Source organism: Pygocentrus nattereri, chromosome 26 (assembly GCF_015220715.1).
Source record: "Pygocentrus nattereri isolate fPygNat1 chromosome 26, fPygNat1.pri, whole genome shotgun sequence".
NCBI lineage: Eukaryota > Metazoa > Chordata > Actinopteri > Characiformes > Serrasalmidae > Pygocentrus > Pygocentrus nattereri.
In genome coordinates, this window is record NC_051236.1 from 27,995,814 (window position 1) to 28,021,212 (window position 25,399).

Here is a 25,399-nt window from a genome sequence, read left to right on the forward strand (position 1 = left end):
ATTGTTAAGACGAAAACATTCATTTAGTGTGGTTTAATGTGAAATGCAGCTTTCTAGAGAAACTTTTCAGAATTGTTTACAGCAGTGCTGATGGTAACTGCACACACTGACGTCTGTTTAAGATAAGGCTTTGGCCTGAGATGTAAAAAAAATCTTTTCATGACAGAAAGGTACGATTGAGGGCATCATGAGGCAAAACAGACCCCCAGAAACGTTCAGATGTAGCGTTTCTGGTAGTTTTGTTAAGTAAATAATTTGGCTATATATTTTTTTTTCAATTACAACTCCTGGTTCCTATTTCCACCACTGTAGAGAAGTCTGATCAGGTTTCTCTTCGCTTAATCATTTCACCTGAGACCAACCTCAATGACTTTCTTTACATTTCAACTACTGAAGTATATTTTAAAAAGTTGGTGGGGTTTCCCTTTAAGGGAAGTGTATATCAGGCCTTACTTACAATAGGACACTGTGATTAAATAGGCCCAACTTACCTCTGTTGCAGAGAACCATACAGATCCACACAGACCTCAAACTTCAGGGCATACAAATGAGCAAAAGCAGGATGGGAACCATCATGGAGACCAGCTGGCTTGCAAGATACCTGCAGCCATTGTGGACTGTGAGATAAGGGAGCTGACTTTACTCTGCGTGCCTAAATGAGGCCATTAGTGTCTTATGTGTCATCCTTAAAGAATGTTGCCTAATTGTCTGATCTGACTCAGATGACTGCGGGTGAAAAGTCCCTTTTCCGAAGGACAGTCGATAACAAAACAAGGAAGAGTTCCAGAACATATAAACCACGTGATAAGACATAAAGAGGAGTTTCAAAAGCTGTTTTAATTTATTAAAAAAGATATATAAGTAAAACTGTTTCATGAGACCAGCACAGGTTTTCAGTTGTAAAAAGCAGAACATTGAATCCTCCATACCACAAGTGTTTATTTACAAAGAATCCAGTATCCATCAAAAAAAAAAAAAAACAGATGAGCAGGTCCAACTGACTAAAGGTTGGAGCTGGGAAGCACAGTTGTCTTTCAAAATGAAAATCCACCAGTATGCATTAACAGTGCAGTAATAAGAGAAGTGTTGGAACAATATTGAACTTTCCTCAGAGAGCATCATTCTTACCGAGACCACAATAAATGATTCACTGAGGTCATCAGGAAATACTTTCACAGCTCATATCTCTGTACATTTCACACAGCAGTCACAGTTTTGGCTTCCATGGTTCTTAACAATGAGTTTAAAAATGATTTTTAAAAAAAGTTGCTGAACTGAGTGTCTCTTATTTGAAGCAAAGTGTGGTCCGGTAGTCTTTGGGAGGACTGTAACGCTTTATCAAACGAGTGGCTGCCTGTAGGACGCGGTAGCGCTCACGAAGGTGCCGTCTCTGTACATGCTCAGTAGAGATTTCCTCCACACACGCAGCAGGGAACCGCCCCCTCTCCCCATCATAAAGCCTCCGGCCCTCCATATAACCTGACACAGGGAGGAGTAGAGTATAAAGAATGTGTATTGCATTATTTATTCCACCTACATCTTTGATGCTCTCAAATCATGTATGGACTTGAACCTACTGCATGTCAATAATCTCCTGTTTAACGCACTTACTTGTGCTTTTCCAGTGCGGTCTGTGTTCATGTTTCTTCATACAGAGAGTTCTGTGTTGCAGGATTTATTAACGTAAAGGTCCTTCACCAGTGAAATACTTTTCTTAGAACCAAAGGCCAAGCTAAGAACAATTTAGGACCCTTCATTTCTACAAAGGGTGCATCTGGCTGTGACTTGGCTATGTAATGATTGTGGTTTGGCCTTAGTCTGGAAAACATGTGTATTGATTGCTCTATACAGCATGAATGAAATTGGATTATGTAGGCAGATTAAAATGATTATAGATCTCTGTACCCATTCAGGTATATTTGAGATGTAAATAGGTTGTTTATGAAAGTGGGCCAATAATTGGTTAACACATTTCTGAGTGTAAGCATGTAGGTATTGAAGTATGATCCCTTAGAACTAGTCATATCATTGCTGTTCAAATAATAAATAGAATAACAAATGTGTACCTACAAAATTGAAACTATACAGGAGAAAGCAAACAGTGCATTAAACTGTGCAGAAGTGTGTTCTTGTAGAGGATGTGTTAACTTATTTTCACTTCGAAAATCGACCTAAATGGCAACAAGACATAGGAGTTTACCATCAGTTGATTTCTGGATGATGTTGATTATGTCCCCCCTCTTTAGACTGAGCTCTCCTGGCTGTTGTGCATGGTACACCTCAATACAGCACACCTGAGGGCAGTCTGAGACAAATATATCACATCATTTGCATGTCGGCAATTCAACGTAGTTGGTCCACTCAATGGTAAAGGCAGTGTTGTGTAAAATATGAACAATTCCACCCTCTAGTGGATATTTTAGAGCATGACACTATTTTAGAGCATGAACAAGCTTTTGGCATAACAGAATGGAGCAAGCATGATGTATAAAGACATGGAGGCAGATATTATGATACAGATTAGCTATATTAAATGGCTTCAGAATTAACACTGCATCCTAGTGGAGCAATCCTGACTGCGGGCACTTACCCCACTCTTCATACACTCCGTCCTCCTCACCCCTCTGGCCTCTGAGCACGTCAAGCCAGCTGTTTCTCTCTGCTCTGAGCATATAAACAAAGCTGGATGACCCACTGAACATTTATAACAATGAACAAATGTATGTGTGTGTGTATATATTTTTTTTTTCTTCATTAATTTATTTATTAGCATATATGGACAATAGGCAATAGGTAATACAAAAACTACAACTATACACAATCTGTAAACTATATGCCCATACACATCAGTTGGGATAAAGATATGTAGCATCTGTTACTTACATGTGTGAAGATGGTCATGGCAAATGTGCCATGAAAGACACACAAAACATGCAATTATCTGTATTTTCATTAAGGTCTTCTTTTTAATCTTTACTGAATTTTCTTTGTGTCATGGCTGTACTTTGACTAGGTTGCCAGAAAGTTCTGTAAATAAGCCTGAATTGAATTTACTCACTGCGTTGACGCCTGTAGTAAGTAATGTGACAAAGTTCCCCTGTGGTTCTTTACAACAGCCAGCTGAAAAACTCTGCTCAGGTCGCATCCATCCAGGTCCTCGTCCACCTCAGGACCCTCAGTGACTTCAACCAGAGAACGATGAACATGATCGTGCACTAGGTACCTGTCTGGCCTGGGACACACATCATCATTTTGAAATAAATATACTAACTACTGATATTTAAAGTTTTTTTTAATTGAATTCTAAAAAGATTTTAATTACAAGTGATTTTGGACCATTTATATTGGAATTTAATATGAAATGTCTGTAAAGGCGAACTTTTTTTTATATGATGTACGCAAGACGTACAAGGCTCTAATGGGAAGCAGGAGATAAATATAATTTTATAATGATACTGCTTGATATTTCGCAACATGCAAATCCTACAAACATTGAAAACCATGTTGCGTCTTCGTTAAACTTCATTCTCACCCTTTCCTTGTGGCCACCAGTAGAAGATCATTGAAGAGGAACAGATGGACAGGGTAGAGTTTCTTCCGGCCAAAAACGGTCTCCTTCTGAGAGAGCTGAGCCAAGTCCCCATTTTTGACCAGCCAGCGAGAAGATGACACAAGAGGCAGGGCCTGACAGAGGGGGGGTTGGGGGTTATTTCACGCAAAGATTAATTTAGCATGTCCATTTAACAAACATGAATAGTCAAAAACCAAGGTCACCTTGCACTCAAACTCTGCTTTATTGGCAATAAGCACCAGTTCCTCCATCTGCTTCATCTTGCCCACTTCCCTATTGCACGCTTCCACCACCTACAGATGCACATGGCACATTTTATCAAGTAGACCAAATTGCTCTGATAATGCATGGAGTTACCTTTGTTCATGTGTTATCAACAGCACTGATACAGTCACACTGCCAATCTAACAGAGCAGGACTTGGCTCAGACACGAGACGGCGGTGCAGTTACCTTGGAGATTTCCTTCAGAGCTCTCTCTGCAGAGGCCTGAACATCTGACCCTGGAGCTGTCCTCTTTAGTACCGTCTGCAGTGGGCAAAACATATGGAGTTTTGGGCCAAAGGTTAAAAAAATATTTTTTTTTAAATAATAAAATTCACAAGCAAAATATTAAGCATAAAAATGCCAAACATATGTTGCAGAAATAAATGGGACTTAATTCAAACTTATTTTTTCAAAAGGTTTACTACTCATTCTGACACTAATGTATTACTCATTTTGTCAGTCTTTGCTTTATTTTTTTTCTATTTGCTGATATATTTTTATGTAACTACTGTTTTTCTTCTAACTTTTTGGCTCATTTTCACAGGAGGCGGGTCGTAGAAGAGGGCTTTCATCCACACTCTCCATTGATATAGTGATATGGAGTGACCGGTCTTCTGAACACGGATCTGCCTCGAAGATGGAGGAGCACTTCTTACTGAGTGCAGTACGACCAGGGAGGATCGTGTTCACACGTCCAACGTTGTAAGCAACAGTGTTTGGGGACGTTACTCAAAAAAAGTAATCCATTACCGATTACTCATTACTTAACTACAATTGAAATGGGATTACTTTACTCATTACTTTCTGGAACATGTAATATCAAACCTCATTACTTTTAAGTTCCATTCTAAAACCCGTACAAAACACACTGGAATCAAATATACAAACGTATCTGGAAAGTACAAAAATGATAGACAGCAGTTATTTCCATATATGAATTTCACTATACTTGGTGTTATATGTATTTAAGCAATAAAAGCTTCTTCAGTGGTCCAACAAAACAAGCCCCATATTTCAAGCATGTGGACAGACAAGTATAAGGACTGAATTAACCAAATAGCTTGTATGTGTATATCTGTCTAAATCAGGGCTTGGCAACCTGCGGCTCTTCTGCTGCCCTGCTACACCTCCACAGCGAAATTAAATTCAGGTAAAATAAATAAATCAGCCTCTTTTGCGGTAAAAATAAAGCTGTGCTAATCGTTTAAACACCAAACGCTGTAGTGAACGCATATCTGCTATTTCACCTTTTAACCCTGAAGATTGGTGCACAGGCCGCTGGTCACCATAGCAACTCGGTCGATCTCGCTTAGCTGTCAGTAGCTAAAGAAAAGGCTAAGAGAAAGATAGAAGACGAACATCGGTCATTTGGAGACGAAATGACTTGTATGTAATATGCTCACGGTCCTCTGTCGAGCTGTGAAATATAACTATATTTTGGAAACCTAACCGTTGAACGAAGCTGTACCACTTTCTGGGTTTGCGGATGCTAATGCTAACTAGCCCAGCAGTGTCCGCTAAGGGGCGAGCTAGGCGAGCTTTGCGGTGTTTATTAGTATTGGTGACTTACATTTACTTCCACTTTCAACTATTCCTTGTCTTAAGACACCTGATCCAGCTCATCAACTCATTACTGTGCCATTCTTGAGCTTATCATGTGTGGTGGGTCAAGGAAAATAACATAGCACTAGAGAAACACAGTACAGAGGGGGAAATACCAGTGATTAGCGCCAGCCATGCGTTACCTAGTGCTGTCGGGACATAGCAGTGCAATGGGCAATAAAGTAGACCTGTCATGGTGGGCCAATACGTTCTAGGGGTTATGAAGGCTGTTATGTTTTTTGTGTCTACCCTGAGTGTCTCCGTGTCGGTCACTGAAACGGTCTTTCTATCTCAGCAGTTACATTAACACGTTACCACGCACTGCTGATACTGTGGGTGAGCCAGCGCAACACTCGCCCTAAAGCGTCCTCAGTACTCCAAACGGACTGTTGTGAGAAAAGGAAAGAAAAGCCGGCAAAACGGCTGCGCAAGCGACCAAAGAAACCCACAAAAGTAAGTATTTTATCTTTTAAAAAATACGATAACCATTTTAATCTTAGTTTTATGACGCTTCAATGTATTATGGCCGTTTTCTTTGTAACAACTATAAACGCTAGCTAATTTCCCCGTTCCACCTTAAATAGTCCAGCAATACTGCAGCAGCTGCATTTAAGGTGGACCAAGAAAATTCGAACAAGTACCTGGTGAATAGCCGCCTTCAGCTTCGTATCAGCAGTGAATTAGCGGTGGGCGATAGTAAGTAGCTGACTTATCCCCCGTCTTTGAAAGGATATGATGCCCTAAATGTAAGTAAAGCCCAGCAGCGAGGTCGCTGACCTTTTCCGCCTACAGAGCCCCGCTGGCCTGTTAATGAAGTGATGTGAGTTTTTACTTCTTTTTTAATACGAGGGTTGTCCCATTTTCACAGGGCAATATTATAACCACTACAGGGTGGCGCTCGAAAACAAGGGGTAGGGGTAAAAAGAAGAAATGGGATTGGGCCCAAATCTTCTGATCAACAGAAGTTGGGCCCTCTTCTAAGACCCGCCCCTGTTCGGGGTTGGAGACTGGTCGCTGCAGAACCCAAAGTCCAGGGCGTGAGGCTGGGTCTCATCCAGCTGCTCCCACGGTGTGTTTTAATTGGTCTGAACTAGAGTGGAGCTGCTCAAATGGACAAGGAGTGTGGAAACAAGGTCGAATGAGCTAATAAAGTGGCTTATCAGGGTATATAACGTTTAATGTGATCTAGGTATATTGAGTCGTTTTTATTAGACTTGTGGAAATGTGTGGCAGTAATACCAAATCCTTTTAAATGTAAAAAAAAAAAAAAAAAGTCAAGTCATTTTTATTATGAAATTCCAGGATTTAGTTGATAAAACAGTTATGTGGGTTGTTTTGACCTGTCATATGTGCATTCTAGTGTTCAAAAACATGCAGCGCTTTCAACTAGAACTCGTCTATCCCAAGTACCCTTGAGATGTAGGCCTGCAGAGTGGACTTTTTACCAGAGTGTGAAAAACACTTTTTCGAGTTTTGACAAATGAGTGTGAGCATTGTGAATCATGAGTGTTTATAAAGGCTGTGTTGTGGCATTCAGGACAGAGTAACGTCGAGAAAAACAAACAAAAAAAAAAAAACCAAAACACCAGCTACACCTGCGGGTTTAGGGTAAACCAATGAAGTAAGGCAGAAAACATAAGCGTACTAGTTATCTGCTTCATAACAATGTTTCCTGTTCAGGAATAGTGCAAATATACTTCTTTGCACTTACCTCCATTAAGATCTTTAAGCGGGGAATCCTCTGGAATGGTAGACATAGGAAGGAGTAGAGGGGCAGACGGTTACAGCGGGGGTCATCCTCCAGTTTGGTTAAAACCTCCACAACCTGAGGGCTCTCCTTCCTGACAAGAACAGCGGTGCAAACCAAGAGTTTGTTAACTATGTTGAAATAGTGCAACTTGTTGCCAGCTATTTAGACTTTAATGGCTGTGTGTTGAGTTCTTCTCAGAGGACAGTAAATCTGTACTGCTATATAAGATGTGCACTGACTGCTGTAAGTTATATCCAAGTTTCATTTCTATAATATCATCCCATGAAAATATATAATAAAATATTTGCAGAAATGTGAGGGGTGCACTCACTTTTGTGAGATACTGTATATTTACTCTGCTAAGCTAAAAAAATTCCCCAATAGCCCTTTACTGTGAAATCATCATTATTGTTGTGTTGTCAAAACCCTGGGAATATTTACATATGAACACCCATTTAGTCTACAGCAGTTCAGCCTACCCACTGACAGTGAAGTGATAGGGAGTGTTGTTACTGCAGTCTGTAGCAGAATTAAGCATTGAGCTGTTCCTGGCTGTCAGGAAGCAAATGTATTTATAGGTATTAATATTTATATTCGTAAATGTATCATTGCAGCCTTCTAGAAGATCCAGACATCCAAAATAATCAGCTGTTATTTTTTCAGATGTCCCTGAGGATTTCAGAACAAACAATGTTTCGGTCAAGACTACTTTTTAAAACATGGACGCAGGGTACTGTGCAGCCCTTCAAGACCGAGGTAATTTACATATGGTGGTTTTTAAAAGGCCCATGTCATTGAGCATCAGTTAAGAGATCCTATGTAAATGTGGTCAAAGTTTTAGAATATGCCATTTTCTCCCCAGGCAATACAGTCCATAAATGGAAACTAAGCTGTAAAAACAGCTGATTTAAATATTCATTGGATTTTTGATGTCACAAAAACCTACTCTTTTATATACGTGTATCTACCTATTCAAGCTACAGCAGTTTGCCCCCACCCATTCACATTGTAGTTGCAAAAAGAGTTTCACGCTGAACTGCTTTTTGAGTGAGGCACAATACAGGATCTGTATCTGTCTTAAAGACAACAAACACAGCAACAAACACAGGCTGGAAAATGGTCATGTAAAAACTATGACAGCTTTTGGTGCATAAACACACAAAATGTGAAAGGACCTCAAATTTATACAACAAAAATAGTACTGTGTTCTATAAGTGTTTTTAGACTAAAAAAAGATACAAGCAGAATGTAGAACAGTGGTCACCGACCCTCCTCCTGAAGATCTACTTTCCTGCAGCGTTTACTTCTAGCCTGCATGTAATACGCTGGACCCCCTTACCTAACACTAATGCATCCAGCCAATGATTGAAGGAGTTAATTAGCTGGAGAAGGTGTGGCAGACTGGAGTTGAAACAAGATTCTGCAGGGAGGTAGATCTCCAGGATAAGGATGGGTGACCACAGATGTAGAACATAGAGTCCACTCAGTTTGGAACAGCCAAGCCTTCAGCAACCAGTCAACCGCAGTTGAATTACCTGCCCACCCTCATAAACCCACAGTGGATCAGAATCCAGATAACTATCACTGTTATCACTGTGAGATCCAAGTACAAACACTGAGTAAATGAGAAAGCACTGTGATGGATGATATTTCTTCTCTACCTCAGGTTGAGTAGAGTTTGCTTCTGGTAAGGCATGTTGCGGATGTAATCCACATAAGCACCAAATGGGCCAGTGGCATAATGATGCACAACATCACAGATGACATCACAAAGTAAACTGGATCCCAACTTCTGCACCATTGCATCCATGAAGCTAGAAGCACACACACGAACATACATGCTCATTTATTAATAATAGTTCATTTAAAACAACACCACTACATGGAACTCTTACAGTTAGACAGTTAGATTCTTCTTGAGGATGTGAATGCTGGAATATGATTTCATTATATGTTTAAAAGAGCTTTAAATATCTGCAATGGCCCAACTGGGTAAATGAAAATCAAATCAAGCTAGGTTTCAGCAAGGTGACTCACTTTTGGCTGATCTCTCTTATCCTGCTGATGCCAGAAAACAGTGATTTTTGGTCTCTGGGCGAAATGGCTGACTTCAGAGCTGGACACTCCTGGAAGTGGTCCACAGCCACAGTCAACCCATCAAGATAGGACTGCTCAGAAGTGGCCACTTCATAAATACTCTAAAGTGGTGACAGAAAGAGAGAGAAAGTAGGTTATAGAGAAATGGAGGTCTTGTTTAAGGCCAATGAAAAAAAGACCAGTGCAAAGGCAAAACGGTTACATATAGATTCAAACAATACCCCTTATTGCTATTAGTCCAATGGATCAGATATAAATATATGAATGTATATATATGGAAAATAAATGCAGATAACATGTGATACTGTAATAAATCTCTATATATTTATTTTCATTTACAGCATTTAGCAGACGCTCTTATCCAGAGCCACTTACAAGAAGTGCTTTGTCAATCTAGAGAAATATATATTTATGTATGTATGTATGTATGTATGTATGTATGTGTATGTATGTCCAAACCAATGAACACCACCTACAATCTAAAATATCTGTATCTTAAACACATATATCGGTAAGTAACGGTATAAGCTGATACTTTGGGTTTCAGTATTGTATCAGTACTGGAAAACAAAAAATGGCATCATGCTACATCTACTGGTAATGGATCTTATTCTGCTGTAGCTTTAATACCTCCTGAAGCTGAATCTCCTCCTTAGTGAGCTGGATTAGGATCCCTCTGTCTCTCACAACAAGGCGTTCCTGCCAAAAGCTCTCCAGCACCCCACTTTGAGAATTATTCTCATTCCCTTTAGACTCTGCTTGTGAAGAGTTTCCTGTCCCCTGGACCTCCAATGCACTAGAGGGCAGCGTAGCAGTTGATTGTTCATGATATTGTTCTGGGATTTGGATGGATTCAGTAGCTGAACTGTCAAATAAGTGTTTGACCATGTGCTCCACAACTGGTTGAGTTTTGTCCTGAATTAGTGATTGCTTTTGCCCTTTTTTTCTTGCTGGTTCCTCTGCTGGGATTGCTGTGGTTTTGTCTGCTTGGGTGTGTGTTTTGTTTTGTGATGGGAGTTGAGCCTGTGAGGCCTTGCTCTGCTCGGTGGATGACTGAGCCAAGCTTTTTGAGAATATAAACTGGACAATCATGTTCTTCATCGTTCTGGGCTTACTGATGTCTCCACCGTTTTCTTGGTTTTCGGTTGACAATAGACGACATAGCTCATTCCTCAAATTGTCCAAGCTAAGGCGCTCAGTGTCCCGATGTTTAGTCTGCGTCTGAGGTGTCACCCTTTCTTTGTTGATTGTCCTCAAAGCTGGAACAGGCTTTGGAGGGAACGACTGCACAGTACAGCTAGGTGCAGTCATATTTCCTGATGTGGAGAGAGAAACAGTTAGCTAGATAGTTGATACAAAAGAGCTTGCTCATCATAATGTGATGTGGGTTATAAAGGTGCAGTGTGTAAGAGTTAGGGGGATCTGTTAGCACAAATGGAACATGGTTTTGAATTCTATGTTTTCATTAGAGTATAATTGCCCATAACTATGAACATTGTGTGTTTTTTGGGTTAGAATGAGCCCATCATGCCTACATAGGGAGCAGGTTCTCTTCGAACAGAGGCCACCAAGTTGCACGCCATGTTTCTAAAGTAGCCGAGAATGGACAAACCAAACAATGGTTCTGCGTTTTATGTTGAAGCAGCAGCTTGAATTTTGTGGCACCAGTTGGAAGATGTGGAAAGAAGAAGAATCAGTGGTTTCTGCACAAAAAAAGCAGTGGAGGGCGAGTCCTTGTTGTTAAAGAAGCGAAAACACAATGTCGACCATAGGTTCTACTACATGCTAGGAAAGGGAGAGGTGAGGGAGGAGTACTCAGTTCATTTCAGTTGCCTCACCAATGCGTTTTACACACTGCACCTTTAATATATGCACACTCATTACCCATTTGGCGGTCTGCTGATGTAAGATTACACTTGTCACTTTGTGGGTCTCTGTCAATGTCTACATAAACCCCCTCCTTAATGTTAGGGTCAGTAGTTTCACCTACTGAAACAAAAAAAAAAATGCAGATTATTACTAGTCACTTTATGTTTAACCAGTTTAGAGATCTCAACTCACTGAAGCATAACCCTTTAAATGGCCAGGGCCCACCAGCAGGCCCAAAATTATTTATTTATTTAATTATTTAATTTATTACAGAGTTCTGTAACATAAGAATATCTCAGCCAGTTTGCATTGAAATGGATCTAGTTAGCATGTAATAAAAGTTTAAGAGGTAAAGCCACAGCTGTTAAACTGAGATGAGGATCTTCAAGATTTATGCAGAATCAAATTATGGTGTAAATAAATTGTCAGAGTGGTTTGATTTCAAATGCTCTGTGCTTAATGTCCACAAGTTTCTCTCCAGTGAACTATTTCACATCAGACCACTCTGAATGGCTTTATTTACATCCCAACAATTATGTAGAAATTTTGAAAAACCTATGGAAGGTTTTGTTTTTCCTGATATAATTAGTTTATCTAATTTATTATAAATTTTATCAATGATGCAGTTGGGAAACCTCTGAATTCTACACGTTGAAGGTTAACGGATATTTTTCACTTTCATTCTATTGTAAGTTAAAGGGTGTCCGTGTTTACTGAAATGTACAGCCTGCAGGCTTTAGACAAGCTTAAATAAGAATAGGTCAGTGCCTCCAGAGAGTGGAATGTTTGTTTTGTAATTAGAATCTTTTATCTGACTCAGTGAATCCTCATCTGCCTGATTTTCCTCATTCTATTTTTCCTCTCTTCATTTTTCAGTTGGCTGAATTGCAGTGCATCATTTAGAGTCACAGTGTGTCAATTTGTGCCACTGCTCTCTGGGGGACCCATGGAATCTACTGGGCATGTGAGCAGGGATGGAAAACACACAGAGAAACTATATGTAAGTGGAAGAATGAGTACTATGCTGAGATTATGGAGCCAGAAATATGAACATCAAAAAATGTTTAGATTTAAACAAAGTAAACAGATAAATGAAAGGTTTTCTTGGTGGTGTGTGTGGTGGTGTGTAATGTGATGATTATTAGGTGGTGCTGATCCTTGCATAATTTTTTTTTATTACAATAAAGCAGTTTCATTTTACACTTAAATACATTTGGTTGGGTGTTTTCATAAAAACAATATATTCAAATGTACAAGAAATCAATGTTTGGCAAGAGAAACATGGCTTATAAAATTTAACAAATGAAAAATATGTTTCATTTCTCTTGGAAATTGTGTGAAAGTATTCTATTTTAATAATAAAAGTAAAGTTTTTCTGTAATCTTCCAAAATAATCCAAAATAACACGTGAGTATAGCAATGACATGCAATCGCTCAGGCCCCCCCCCCCACCTAATGTGAGAGCCCAAAAAAACCTTCATGTGTGTTTTCCATTTCTGTGTAGATACATTCTATTAAATCCAGAGTTATTTTGATGTTAAGATTTAAACAGTGCTTCATAGATGATCCATCTGAACTAAAAACACACTTAACTAAGTCCAAGTTTAGCTTATTGAAATTCTGATTATTGCACTTAATGCAAATTTTCAGTCTGGACTTATTGCAACAAGAAACAGCAAAAGACACAATTTTGCACGTAATAGAAAACAACTAATAGACATGATTTGTGGTGTTTTGCTATCCATTAACAGCAGGATGTACAGTATATTGTGTCTCACCGTCTGTTATAATGATCTGCCGAGGCTCTTTGGGTAGGGGTCTTGGAGGTACAGGTATATTAGGGGGGACTCTTTGGTTTGTTTTGTAGTCTGTGAGGTTCCGGTTGTCCAAATGCAGATTGTGGTATTCTTTGTCCATTGAAGCTTCAGAGTGATTGTCTTCATGCTGTGGGCCATGGGCGGGTCCATGTTTACTGGCATGATGACACATACAAGGACAGGATCGAGGGCAGGCAGAGGGAACTGAGTCTGCCTTACTGGAATTGTCCACTGGAAATGATAAATATAATTATTTACTAAAAAATACTTCACTTACTTTTGCCTAAAATAATTTGTCTGTTTAACTATCGGTACACACTGCCTATCAAAAGTTAGCTATTCAGAGTGTTTTAAAGACATATTAGCATTTTAGTTTGGGAAATAAAATCATTATTTAAGCAAGGAAGATATTTTGTTGAACATGTAGCTTTTCACAAAAACAAATGTGTGCCCAAACTTTTGATGGACAGTTTAGTTGATCATCAAACAGTAAATACAGAGCAACAGAATGTGACATACTTGAGTTACTGCTGCCTGGGGCACATAAAGAGGCTTCACTGGAAACATTTGGATTGCTGTCATCGGCAGGCTGGGACAGGGGAGGTTTGTGCCGCCGGGGTTTGGGGATTGGCTTGTTCTGTGATGGGGATTCCAAGCCCTTCTCATTCTCTGGCCATTGGGACACATGCCTGCTGCTTATTCCCACAGGCATAGAACTTTGCTTGGCCCAAATTTGACATCCTGCCTCCTCCGCGTCCTTCTTCTGAATGACTTCTGTGGCTCTGTGCCATTTCCCCCTTCTTACCTGGGGTTTAGGGGGCAGTTGAGGTTTAGTGTTGATGTGCTCATCCGTACCCATACAGCCCTTGGGTGATCTTCAAGCCCTGTAGGATGGATACCAGTTATCCTTTTATGTATGCAGTGTGCACTCAAAATATCTCGAAATGACTAGTGATTTAATCACTGACCCCCAAATTCAAAATAATGTAAAAAGAGCAATATGTGATTAATAATAGAGTATATAATAATAGTAATTCACCAAATAGTTTGGTTAACAAGCAAATTTAAACAATTTTCTCCTGACGTCAAACGTTGTCAGTCAAGACGTTTGATGTCAAAACCAACTTTTTTAGTATTGTACTGGAGCTACAAGGCTAGTGTAGCTAACAAGAAATGGAAGCTTATGCCACAGTGCATGAATATGTCATCAAAACCTTGCCTTAAACCATGTTGAGTTGTCAGGGTTGAGATGTAACAGAATGCAAGTACTGGAAACGTATTCAGAACACAAAAAATAAGCATCTATATTCTATAAGCATCTATATATATATATCATTTTTTTTTTGTAAATGCAGTATTCAGACTACAGTTACTTTTTACATTTGTAGGAGAATATTTTTGTAATACTTACCCAGTAAATAAAAAAAGGTGCAAACTTTAAAAGATTGTTTAGTAATCGTTTTAGAATCAGTGCACAGCAAACATACTCTTTAGACAAACTCTCAAGAGGAACTCCAATTAACAGCTTCTTCTCATACTATTAAGTTCCTACTAAAGCCTGAGTAGACTGATAAACCAATGTGATAGGCCAGTTATTTATCTTTGCATTGCTGAGCTCTTTTGAAGGATGATCAAACTAATAATGTCCTCTGTAGTTGATGCAATTTTTGAGCAATATGCTAAACATCAGTGCTGTACTGGATTCTTGCTAATGGGAGCATGAGTGGAGGCACAGAGAGTTTAAATTATAGTTTAGCTTGCTAAGGTTTAAGGTTTATATTTAATATAGTAGTCTTTATTTTTTCCAGATGCTTTTCGTCTTTGATTTTGAGTCAACACCAAAACGCCTGGAATCTAATAGTGTCTTATATGCACCACGTACATGCTTAGCCATGGTGTGTGATATGTCTTCGTCTGCGAGGCTGAGCAGCGTGACGGCTTTAAGAGAGTGAATTCTCAATCATCATCCCATCTGCCTGACTGGAGCTGAACAAACAGTGCTTTAATATGGCTCGTGCTCAGAGGAGATCAGAGAGATCAATGCGATATCTCTGCCTGCCCTTACTGATGCACGCTTCAGCAGATTGATGTTCCGGCACTTGCATCCCAGCTGGGCTGTAAAAGGCTAAGATAATTAAAGAGATTTCCCTATAGAGTGTGCCTGATGTAGTGGACAGAGGTTCCAGTAGATTGAGACACATTTACTTCCTGTCTCTCAAAGGCTAATCTAATAATCCAATCCATCTACTTCATCTTTTTAAATGTTGAAACAACAGTTGTAACTATGGCTCACGTTGTTGTTTCCATCGTGACTTTTCAGAACATCTGTCCCTGACTGCCTTGTTTCACAACTGTGAAATGATGTTCAAAAGGATGATGAAACCAGCTACCAGATACTCCCAGATAAGGGGTTTAGGTTGGAATACAATAAATGTTACATACATAAATATGTAACATAAAAGTAGCCTTTAAAATGTGAATTAAACAGATTTTAAAAAGTCCTTCAGAGTGGTTTAATATGCCATTTCAGAGAAACTTGGCATGTCAGAATTGTTAACAATAATTGTGAGTGGAACTAGATGTCAAAGTGTTTAATGCCTCTGAAAGCTACGTCACAGAAATGGTTATGAATATGTAGCCGTTTTACAATATGTACAGTATGTAGCACGCCGTTTTACACTAGGTTTGTAATCAGATTTTTACCTAAAATGTGTCTTTGTTCATACAAGTACATACAGGGACATACAGGGCATTGTAAGGCAAAAGAGCACACAAGGAAAACTTTCCAGGGGGTTATCACTGTAATGCCATTATCAACTATACTGAGAGGAAAAAAAAAAACAAAGCTCAGAAACCTTGTGGTCATTTTGGTCATTTTAGATAGCAAATGAAATCGCTATATTTACATTGTATCGCAACATTCAGCTTTCTTTTCAAGCTTTCTCTACAATGCCACTCTAAATGTCTCTCTATATATTTCCAAAATCAAATTATGCAGCAATTAAAAAAATAATAATAAACACAATTTTGCCAATGCTGTGGTCATTTAGCCAAGACATGTTTGGTGTCTGAAGTTTTCTTCTTTAGTCTTGCACCGGAGTTACAAGTAATGGAAGCTATAACCCTAGCAATTAGCTGTTAGTGATGAACAATATGCAGACTGCAGTGTCACACACTTGTTAGGTGATCTCAAATGGAAGTGCTGGATAAAAGTATGTTGCCTGCTAAAAGCAGTAGCAGCAAAGATCTATGATCATGAATTTACTCCATAGATTTGTACATTTTGACCCAATTTCAGGCAAGTTTGTGATGCATTTAGCATGTATTTACTTGTTGGCTACAGTAGCCCCATAGCTCTAATGAAAACCTAACTTTGGACACCAAACATGTCTTGTTTAATGATCTCAGGTAAGGGTAAGAGTGTATAAATTCTAAAATATCACTTCCACCTTTGGCTGATTAAAAAGTAATTGTTCTGATTTTTAAATTCTGTATATACAACCTTATAACACCATGCATTAAGTACTTACTCTCTGACCCCTATTTGAAACCCTCTAACCCCTAATCTCCCACCCCTAACATTCTGATCACCACCTCCATCCTCCCTTAACCCACGCATACAACGGAAACCGTGGTTAGTCCATGAAGTCAATACAGCTGTCGAGCATTCCCACCTCTAAAAAACGTGGGGGGAGTCTCATGCTCATGCCCCTGCATGCTGCTGCTGTCAACATGACTACAAGAACTCAGACATTCCTCTTACAATGTGTGGAGCAATTTACAACCAGGCCTGAGGCCCTTTTCTAAAATCCCCTTGTGAAAACCCCAGGATTGAGGAATGCTGTGGCTGAATGACCTGGGAATACATTTTTGCATCTCTGCACAATCCGTTAGAAATATGCATGTGTTCTATTAACCCCTTCAACTGCAAGCATCCACACTTGAATTATTCACTCTCACAGTTACACAAGTTACATATTAGGTTCACAGTAGTTACCTAATAATTTATAGTAATACTGAAAGATAAACCTGCAGTCTGAGGAGGTAACTCAGAAAAGAGACTCAACAACTAAGGGCATCTTGCAACTGACCTGGATTGAAGCTTCAATATCTACTTGAAATCTAGTGTCTGGCAGCAGCTTGTCCAACGAATGAGATTTTTTAAACTTGGAGTAGCCTTTGAGAAAGCTGAGCTGGCACCAACATTAAAGGAAATAAGCAAGGCAGATGAGTAAGTGATACCGTCCCCTGACGAGACATTACCATGGAAAAAAACAGCATCGACTCCTGTGGAAATCACATTGTGCAGCAAAGCAGCTAGGCCTAACTTCAGACTGATCTTTTTTATGCAACAGTTACAAGACACAACAGATGGAAGATAGCTTAGGCAGAAGAATAGGCCTTACATATGAGAACAAGCGGTGCACTCAACAACCAGATCAGTTGCATTAGACCAGTAGACTGTAACATACATTCTCTGTTTAGTACTTACAGGACTTAGAGATGGCATCTACTATTGGAAATTCGGAATATACATTCTCTCTTTTTGCCTTAATTACAGCTTCCATTCTTTTTAGGAGACTTGGTTTTTCAAAGAACTCTGCAAAGTTCAGTCAGTTGCAGTTTCTGCTTCTTATAATCCAAGTAATCCCAAACACATTCAGATGTTGAGGTCTGGAAGTTGTCCTTTGATTTGCAAATTTTCTTATTTTTCTTTTGTTTATTTTCTTTCCACTGTAAGAGTTTTTTGACAGCTATAAACAATCAGCAGTAAATATCTGGAAAAAAATCTAAATCGTAGTTACATCACTGGAATAAACAGTTAACCATGGGCATCGACAAAGATTCTTACTTGATATAAATATATATACATCGTTTCTACATGATTATAATTTTATAATAATTAAGATTTTTTTTCTTTTAATTTACCTACTTTGCCTACTGGAAATAATTGTACTGATGTAGTACAATCCATTCATACGCAAATTATGTACAGATTTAAATCAAGTAATCGGTGCATCACTCGTTTTTGTGATCAACTGATTCCTTATCTTTATTTGCTTTTATGCTTTCTTTAGGGCACGAATAAAAGAGATGATCTAAAACCCTCTCGACTCACCACAGTTCTGTTATTCCTTTGAATCTGAGATCCAGTTCGTGGCTTTTCCACTTGATCAGCCCACAAAACAACCTCCACAGCCTCCGAAGCTCAGCTGTGTCCTGAGAGAGGAGATGGTCCTTATAATGAAACATGCACTTGTGGGGAAAGTAGGGAAAGATGTTTGGTCTGAACTTGTTAAATTGGCACTGGACCAGAAAGGTCTTCCGGCATTCATATGAGCCGCACTCATCTGTACTCCTAACCCGCCCTCTTACAGGAAAACCAGTCATTTCAGATAAGTACTAGCATTACAGTGGCTAAGAGCTATACACGCGCGCACACACACACACTATATACATTCAGTTCAAATTCTTGGTGGAGAATGTGTTCACTTATTTTCAAAATCAACTAAACATGTAATTTGACCAGTGGGTGTTCTAACAAATATAATGGAAGTTTACAGGTCACATTATTTTTATACAAATCAAAAACAGCACGTCAGTATTGATTTGATTTATACATTTCAATCTCATCTTAGCACAAAGACCTGGCTCGTCTTATTTCTCATAGTATTACCTTGGAATTTGAACAACATACCTACTGAAGGTATAAGAAACGAAAGTAAACTTTCTTTTGTCAAGTATTTGTTTCATGTTAAGTACCGAAAAAAAACTGAAAGTAGAGGAGCTCTGGTTGGCACTGGATGTTTAGGTACAGAAATGAATGGTGGTAGGAATGGAAAATGTGGCTTGCAGGTAAACGCTCATGGCAGTTGAACCTGTTGTTGATCTGTGGTTTATCGTTCTTTTCTATGTGTGGCTTGTTGGCCTGGGATGGCACTATAGAAATGTATTAAACCTCTACATTTGTGAATTTGTGAAACTGTCTCATATGAAAACAATGTAAAATAGCTAATGTGGCTTTTGATTCCAGCGTTTGCCACTAATGCTGATTGGCACGTTTTTACGCGTGAATGTTTGCACCTTGGGCTTCCCCTTGGGGCTAACCCACTGTTACAAAAACAACAGGCTTGCTTCATTTGTCACATTTTGGCAAATTTAACATGAGAGCTGTACAGCCAAAGGCTTTTCACCTCTAACTGAAGAGATAATAACTATAGAGTTTTAGTAAGTTCAAATGCTACTTTACAAATCTTAATTTCAAAAATGTTGGAACAGTATGTGTGATGTTACATTAATAAAAACATAAAACGGGGGGAAAAAACGAAAGCAGTGATTAGGAAATTCTGTATTACATAAATTACAAAAGCACAAAGTTTGTTTTTTTACTTAACCTTTCCTTTAAACAACACTTAATAATCATCTGGTGACTGAAGACAGCAGTTAGTCTGGATCTTTCCCCACTGTTCTGGTGCAAAAGTCTTCTGCTGCGCAACTGTGTGCAGCTGCTCATTGCCATATTTTGAGCTTCATAATGCGCAAAACGCTGTGAATGAGACAGCGGTCTGGACTGCAGACAGACCAGCCAACCACTCTCTACCACCCTCACTGTTGCAACACATAAAAATGTGTCTTGCCAGTGTCATGTTAAAATAAACATAGACATCACTGAAAAAGACGTCATCTAGAAGGCAGCATCTTTCTCCAAAATGTGAATATGTCTTTCAGGGTTATTGATGCCTTCACAGACACGCAAGTTATCCATTCTTTGGGCACTAATACGCCTCCAAGTTTGACTCGTCAGACCACTGTGAATCAGTCCATGAGCTCAAGCTTAGAAAAGTTGGTGATGTTTCTGAATATTGTTGACCAATGGCCTCAGATGTGTATTGTACAGTTTTAACTTGCAGTTGTGGATGCAGCGAAAAATGGTAGTTATTGACAATTTTTTGTCGAAGTATTTCAGAGTTCTTTGCATGATATCCTTCGCAGAAGCATGCCGGTTTTAATGCAGTGCCATGTCTAAGATATTTTTGAATATCTTAATATCTTAAATTGCCCCAACCAACATTTTTTGGAACAAGTTGCAGGTATCAGTTTCAGATGTAGAGTGAATAACATAGAGCTCTCTGACAGGCCAACACCACAAAACTATGGCCTCAAAATGACCGTGCGAAGTCATGTGATCTGATGAATCATCTTTTTTCCTCTCTACATTTAATGAGAGCCAAAGTATACCTTCAACCCACATTGTCTATTAAGGAGAGGGATTCTTTAAAATATCTACTGGCCCTCCCTGCTTCCCAGATTGATAAACTCTTCAAATCTACACGATTCATGTGACTTATTCCAAACTGTGAATTAGAATATGAATGCCTGGGCCTGTCCCTCATAAAGAACATTATAAACCCTCTGCTGGATCCCCTCCAGTTAGCATATGGATCAAACAGGTCTGTCAGTGACATGGTCAGCTTGGCCCTGCACTTCATGCTACAACATCTTGACAGTCCTGGAATCTATGCTAGGGTTCTGTTGTGGACTTCAGCTCAGCATTCAACACTGTAGTGCCTTATAGGAGTGGGGGGGGGGAAATGTGATTCTTAGATGCATCACGATGCGGACGTGAACGATTCTAAATTGATTCACAGATGTCAAAAATCGATTTTCTAAATATTTAATTTATAACGTAGTGTTGACGGAATGCAAAAGGCGGAAGTGGGTAGGTGCAGTGCCCAGACAGTCTGTGGCAGCTCATAACAAAAACACAACTGGATGAGCGAGAAATCCGACCGGCTCCCTCTGCGTTAAAAGATGGGTTAAGTTAGGAGTCACAACCCAAATGTTAAAAACCGACATTGTGTCCTTTCAAACAAAAATCAAACCACCTTGGGAGCCACAGCCTTTAATGTCCAGTATGTGTCAGTATGTGCCAATATACTAGTATAGGCTAAAAATATAAACGAAAATGCAGACTTGCTTTAAGCTTATAAGCTTTCCTCCCATCTCCGCCAGGAAACGTTTCCTTAAAGTAGAACTTCTTGTTTCTTGTAAAATGTCTCTCAAAGTCGACTGTTTTACGAGGCTTCTCATTTGCCAGCTTCTTGTTAGAATTTTCCTGTTCGACATTAAATTCTGACTGAGGCAATGTAAATACGGCACCATTTAAGGTGGAACGGGAAAATTCGAAAGAGAAGCGACTTCACCTTCACAACTTTTTAGTGTTCGACAGTCTCTCCTTGCAGATTTAACGTACCAAGAAACCAACTAAAGAGCTTATAAATGCGAACAACGCATCATGGCTATGTGACCTGCACGCCACGTCTCAGTCATTGCGAAACAGGGCTTTCAAGCTGTTGCACATGTCCCGTTTCAAAGATATTTTACTGACACAGTGACCCCTGACTCTCTACAACATGACCAAATCCGGAGCTATAAAATCATTAAAGAAAACAGGCAGGACTGTAACACGTGCTGTGTGGACATCCATCGCCACAGGATCTTGCAGTGAATGAGAGCCGTCTACTTCACTTGCCACATCACTTCCATTTGATTTATTAATAAAAAATATTGGAAGTAAATTCATTATGGATCATTACAAATACTTTGCATTAAAAGTCCTCACACAGTAAGAAAATAGAAATACTGTTTAGAAAAAAAAAAGAATCAAGATGCATCAAGAATCGTTTTACAATCGCATCGCAGTCCTCTGAATCGTTATCTAATCGAATTGTGAGGTGCCTAGAGATTCCCACCTAGAGATTCCCTAGTGCCAGAGCTACTGTAGGTCAAATGGTCTCAGTTGTCGGTGCCAGATCGCATCTACTGGTGGATCATGGATTCCCTGACAAACAGGAGGCAGCAGGTATGGCTAGGAAAACACGTCAGACCTCTGGTTCCCCAGTACTGGAGTACCACAAGGTTGTGTGATCTCACCCATTCTCCTCAGTCTTTACGCCAATTACTGTGTCTCTAAGGAACCAGCTGTGAAAATCCTGAAGTTGACAATACCGTGGTGGGCCTCAAGGCCAACGGTGATGAGTCTGCCTACAGAAAAGAGGTCAAGCAGCTGGTGTCCTGGTGCAGCAGCAACCACATGCTGCTGAACATGGAAATTGTTATATAGTGATTTTTTTTTTTTTTTTCTGGCAAAAGCATACTTACTGCAGATAAATAGTTATAAGTAGTTACATAGTTTTGTTTTTCTCCTTTCATGGACTAAGATTTTTGCTCAGTACTCTGATATGGTGTTTTAAAGGTGTAACACCAGAAAGAACACTCAGTGCTATTTATGTTTTGCATCAGATGTTGGTCAAGAAGCATTACCACTGAACACTTTTTTCCAGTGGCAGTGCCTGCTGGTTAATTAAGACTGAGCCCCATCTAGTGGATATCAGCTAAAGCCACTGAAACAAAGCAGAAGAAAATAACAGAAACTGTACAAAATGTTTACCGGTTACTGCTACAACAAAAGAACTACTGCTGCATTTCCAGAGAAACTTCAACTTCTGCAGTTCAGATATACTGAATATAGCCTGACAGAGTTAGTTTTCTGAGAATGCCATTGTACTGAACATGTTCAATGGTGTACCATACATAGACTTTTTTTCTTATAAGAAGTCCTTCAACATATGATCATATTGTCACTGTTCAAAACTTTCAGGAGAAGAAAGGAACGTTCTTAATGTATAATGGAGGTCATTTTGAGCCATTTCTATTGGACCATTCATTGTGAAATTTTCAGACATTGTCGAGGGCAGCTGCTGTTTACGAATTATGTAATAAAACAAACAAAATAGGCAAAAATGGAAATACAAGATTTTGTTTCAACAGCTATAATATGTGACATCCATTCAAAAGGTAAAATAGAACCCAGTCTTTTACTATTCAAACGTATCCCCCAAGAGAAATGTATGGATTTGTACCTTTTCATAACCTAATGTTTTAAATCAGAACAATACAATAAAAAGCTAGGAGTCAAGACAGGGTGTGTAGAGGGTGTGTCACATAATAGCATTGGATTATTGTACAATTATGTTCCCTTACTAAATGTGCGCTTAAGGATACCGCCTCAGTGACAATTTAGGACCTTTTTTATGAGAGTGGCCATCACTGGCCTTTTTATCAGGCACACCTACCATAGCACTTTGTAGGTTTACAATGGCTAACTGTACCCTCTGTCCCAACCATCAGTGGAAACCACCATAGGACCACTGCTGACCAGATGTTATTTGGGTTGAAGACGATTCTCAGCATAGCAGTGATACCAAAATGTTAGTGGCATGGTAGTGTGTGTGGACTTGGTGTGAGTGTATGAGACACAGCAGGAGTTTATGAACAATGCGTCCATTCACTGTCCACTCTATTAGACACACTTAAGTCAGATACAATAGCATATCTTCTTCCCTACACAATATGTTCTAGTCATCCTCTTTTCCTTCATCACTGGTCGGTTTCTGAACACAGGACCACTGTTGGCTAGATATTTTGTGTTGGTGAACCATTCTTAACCCAGCAGTCACATTGAAGTGCTTAAAAATACCAGCAACACTGCTGCGCACGATACACTTATACCAGCATCACACTGGCCAAATGATATCTGGTCAAAGATGGTCCTAAGGTGGTCCCTTTGCAATGATGGATGGTGTAGATGGGGCTTATTAATTGTGCGGTAACAGATGGGCTACATTAAGTTATTTTAAACCTATAAAGTGGTAGATGTTCCTGATGAAAAGGCCACTGAATATGGAGAAGTTGTGGCAACTCCGTGAACATTTTGCAAGATATTTTATAATCACTAAAATGTTCATCATTCATGATATCGGGCTCCATTTAAATTGCATTCAGGTGTAAATCAGACAGTTTGGTTACTGTTCAGGCAAATGTGGGGAAAAAAATCTTCTGTCCAGATAGAATTTGTAACACACAGAGGCTGCCCAGATCTAGATTAAACATGAACTGAATTTCTCAGGGTCACATTAGAGGTTGTGGTCACTGTAGCACCTACTGCTCTGCCTGATGGTTGATTTACTCATGTGTCTGTGCCAGGGAAGCCAATGATACGTCTTCAGAGACTAAAAGGTAAATGGTTTGCAGTGTGTTAAAAGTAAACTTTCAGACCTTTGCAGTATATTTGTGGTGCTAAACGATGTCGTCATGTGAATATTTCTGGTGCACAGAAATACATGCAAAAAAGTTGCACATAGTTGTGTTGGTATGCACTGTCAGTAGTTTGATCTCTAGAGAAAGGACAGAAGTGGCCACACTTGTTTAAAGGACTTTGTGTGTTTTCCTGTGCTGCTGCATCTGACAGGAACAGAAACTGCTAAAAAGGTTGGCCAAATGTTTCCAATTTGGCATTCAAATTAAAGATTAACATATATTTTAGAGTGTAGTGAGAGATTCGGCAGGTTCACACTTCAGCTCCTCACTCTCCTAACAGCGTAACCTGCAGTGTCGTAGTGTAGATTATGAACAGTTCATAACACTTCTTGGGAAATAAACCTTACGATTAATTACGGAGTTATAAACCTGCAGTTTGAGGGGTTATCAGAGTAAACTGTGCCGGCAGGTGTGTGTATAGCTTACAGGGCCATTTATTTTTAAAAACAAAAGGGAGGAATATTTAGTTTTCCACATTATGGGCCCTATTGGGTGTTGCTTGATTCTTCTGAACCACCAAAGGGATTTCTTTAAAAACTGTAACTGTGATAGTGTTCTAATAAAGACATAATGGTGTGACTAGACAAGCAATGTGTCCTCAGGGCACAGCTTACAAAACCCACAAGAACAAGTTTGTTCTCTTCACATGACATGTCACATTGCGTCAAGTACCAAGACATCTGAAGTCCTGCCATGACTTTCCTTTGCACACACACACAGTGAATGAGTCTGGTGTTTACAGCATTTTAATAAGTTAACTTTCACCTACAATCAGAAGTATAGAGCAACACATCTATAATAGACAAATTATATACAAGTATACAGTGTAATAACTAATGAAAATGACAACTCAGTAACCTAGAGAAATAGACGTAAAATGAAATACAAATGAAAACTGAGCACAAACAAATAAGAGAACGGCTTAAGTATGAGCCGTTACAGCATATACTGTATCTAGAAACATAGTCAAAAAAAGCAGACATTAGAAAAATTAAGGCACACACAGTGAGTTCCTGGAGATCCCGCTGAGCTCCATGAGGTCAGCTGTGTAATCTAGTGACATCACAGCGTATAACGATGTAACAGCCGCGATCTGAAGTACACTGCTCAAAAAAAAAAATAAAAAAAATAGGGAACACTCAAATAACACATCCTAGATCTGAATGAATGAAATATTCTCATTGAATCCTTTGTTCTGTACAAAGTTGAATGTGCTGACAACAAAATCACACAAAACTCATCAATGGAAATCAAAGTTATTAACCAAT

At 39.2% G+C, this 25,399-nt stretch overlaps 1 protein-coding gene across 2 annotated transcripts; it reads right to left on the reverse strand.

Annotated features, from left to right (window-relative positions):
* Positions 1-919: 919 nt before the first annotated feature.
* On the reverse strand, positions 920-18,207 carry LOC108427655 (ephexin-1). 2 transcript variants are annotated; one of them, XM_017697948.2, is made up of 15 exons: positions 18,091-18,207; positions 13,491-13,855; positions 12,933-13,202; positions 11,170-11,271; positions 9,916-10,601; positions 9,226-9,386; positions 8,850-9,002; positions 7,150-7,279; positions 4,023-4,097; positions 3,775-3,864; positions 3,533-3,684; positions 3,059-3,232; positions 2,591-2,664; positions 2,201-2,305; positions 920-1,479 (listed from the first exon to the last, which is right to left on the reverse strand). In XM_017697948.2, exons 2-15 carry the CDS (start codon positions 13,828-13,830, stop codon positions 1,286-1,288), a joined length of 2,706 nt encoding a protein of 901 aa, XP_017553437.1. In that variant the 5' UTR covers positions 13,831-13,855; positions 18,091-18,207; the 3' UTR covers positions 920-1,285. The 2 variants fall into 2 exon arrangements, with proteins under 2 accessions (XP_017553437.1, XP_017553436.1); XM_017697947.2 differs by having other exon boundaries at positions 11,170-11,274.
* Between the last annotated feature and the right edge of the window lie 7,192 nt (positions 18,208-25,399).

Bases quoted from the DNA above. Each gene is read 5' to 3' on its own strand.
- LOC108427655 (XM_017697947.2), bottom strand. From the start codon at position 13,830: ATGGGTACGGATGAGCACATCAACACTAAACCTCAACTGCCCCCTAAA. The intron at 13,203-13,490 runs GTATGTCACATT...TATCATTTCCAG, and splicing joins CCCAGGCAGCAGTAACTCAA to TGGACAATTCCAGTAAGGCA. The intron at 11,275-12,932 runs GTGAGACACAAT...TTTTTGTTTCAG, and splicing joins GCAGATCATTATAACAGACG to TAGGTGAAACTACTGACCCT.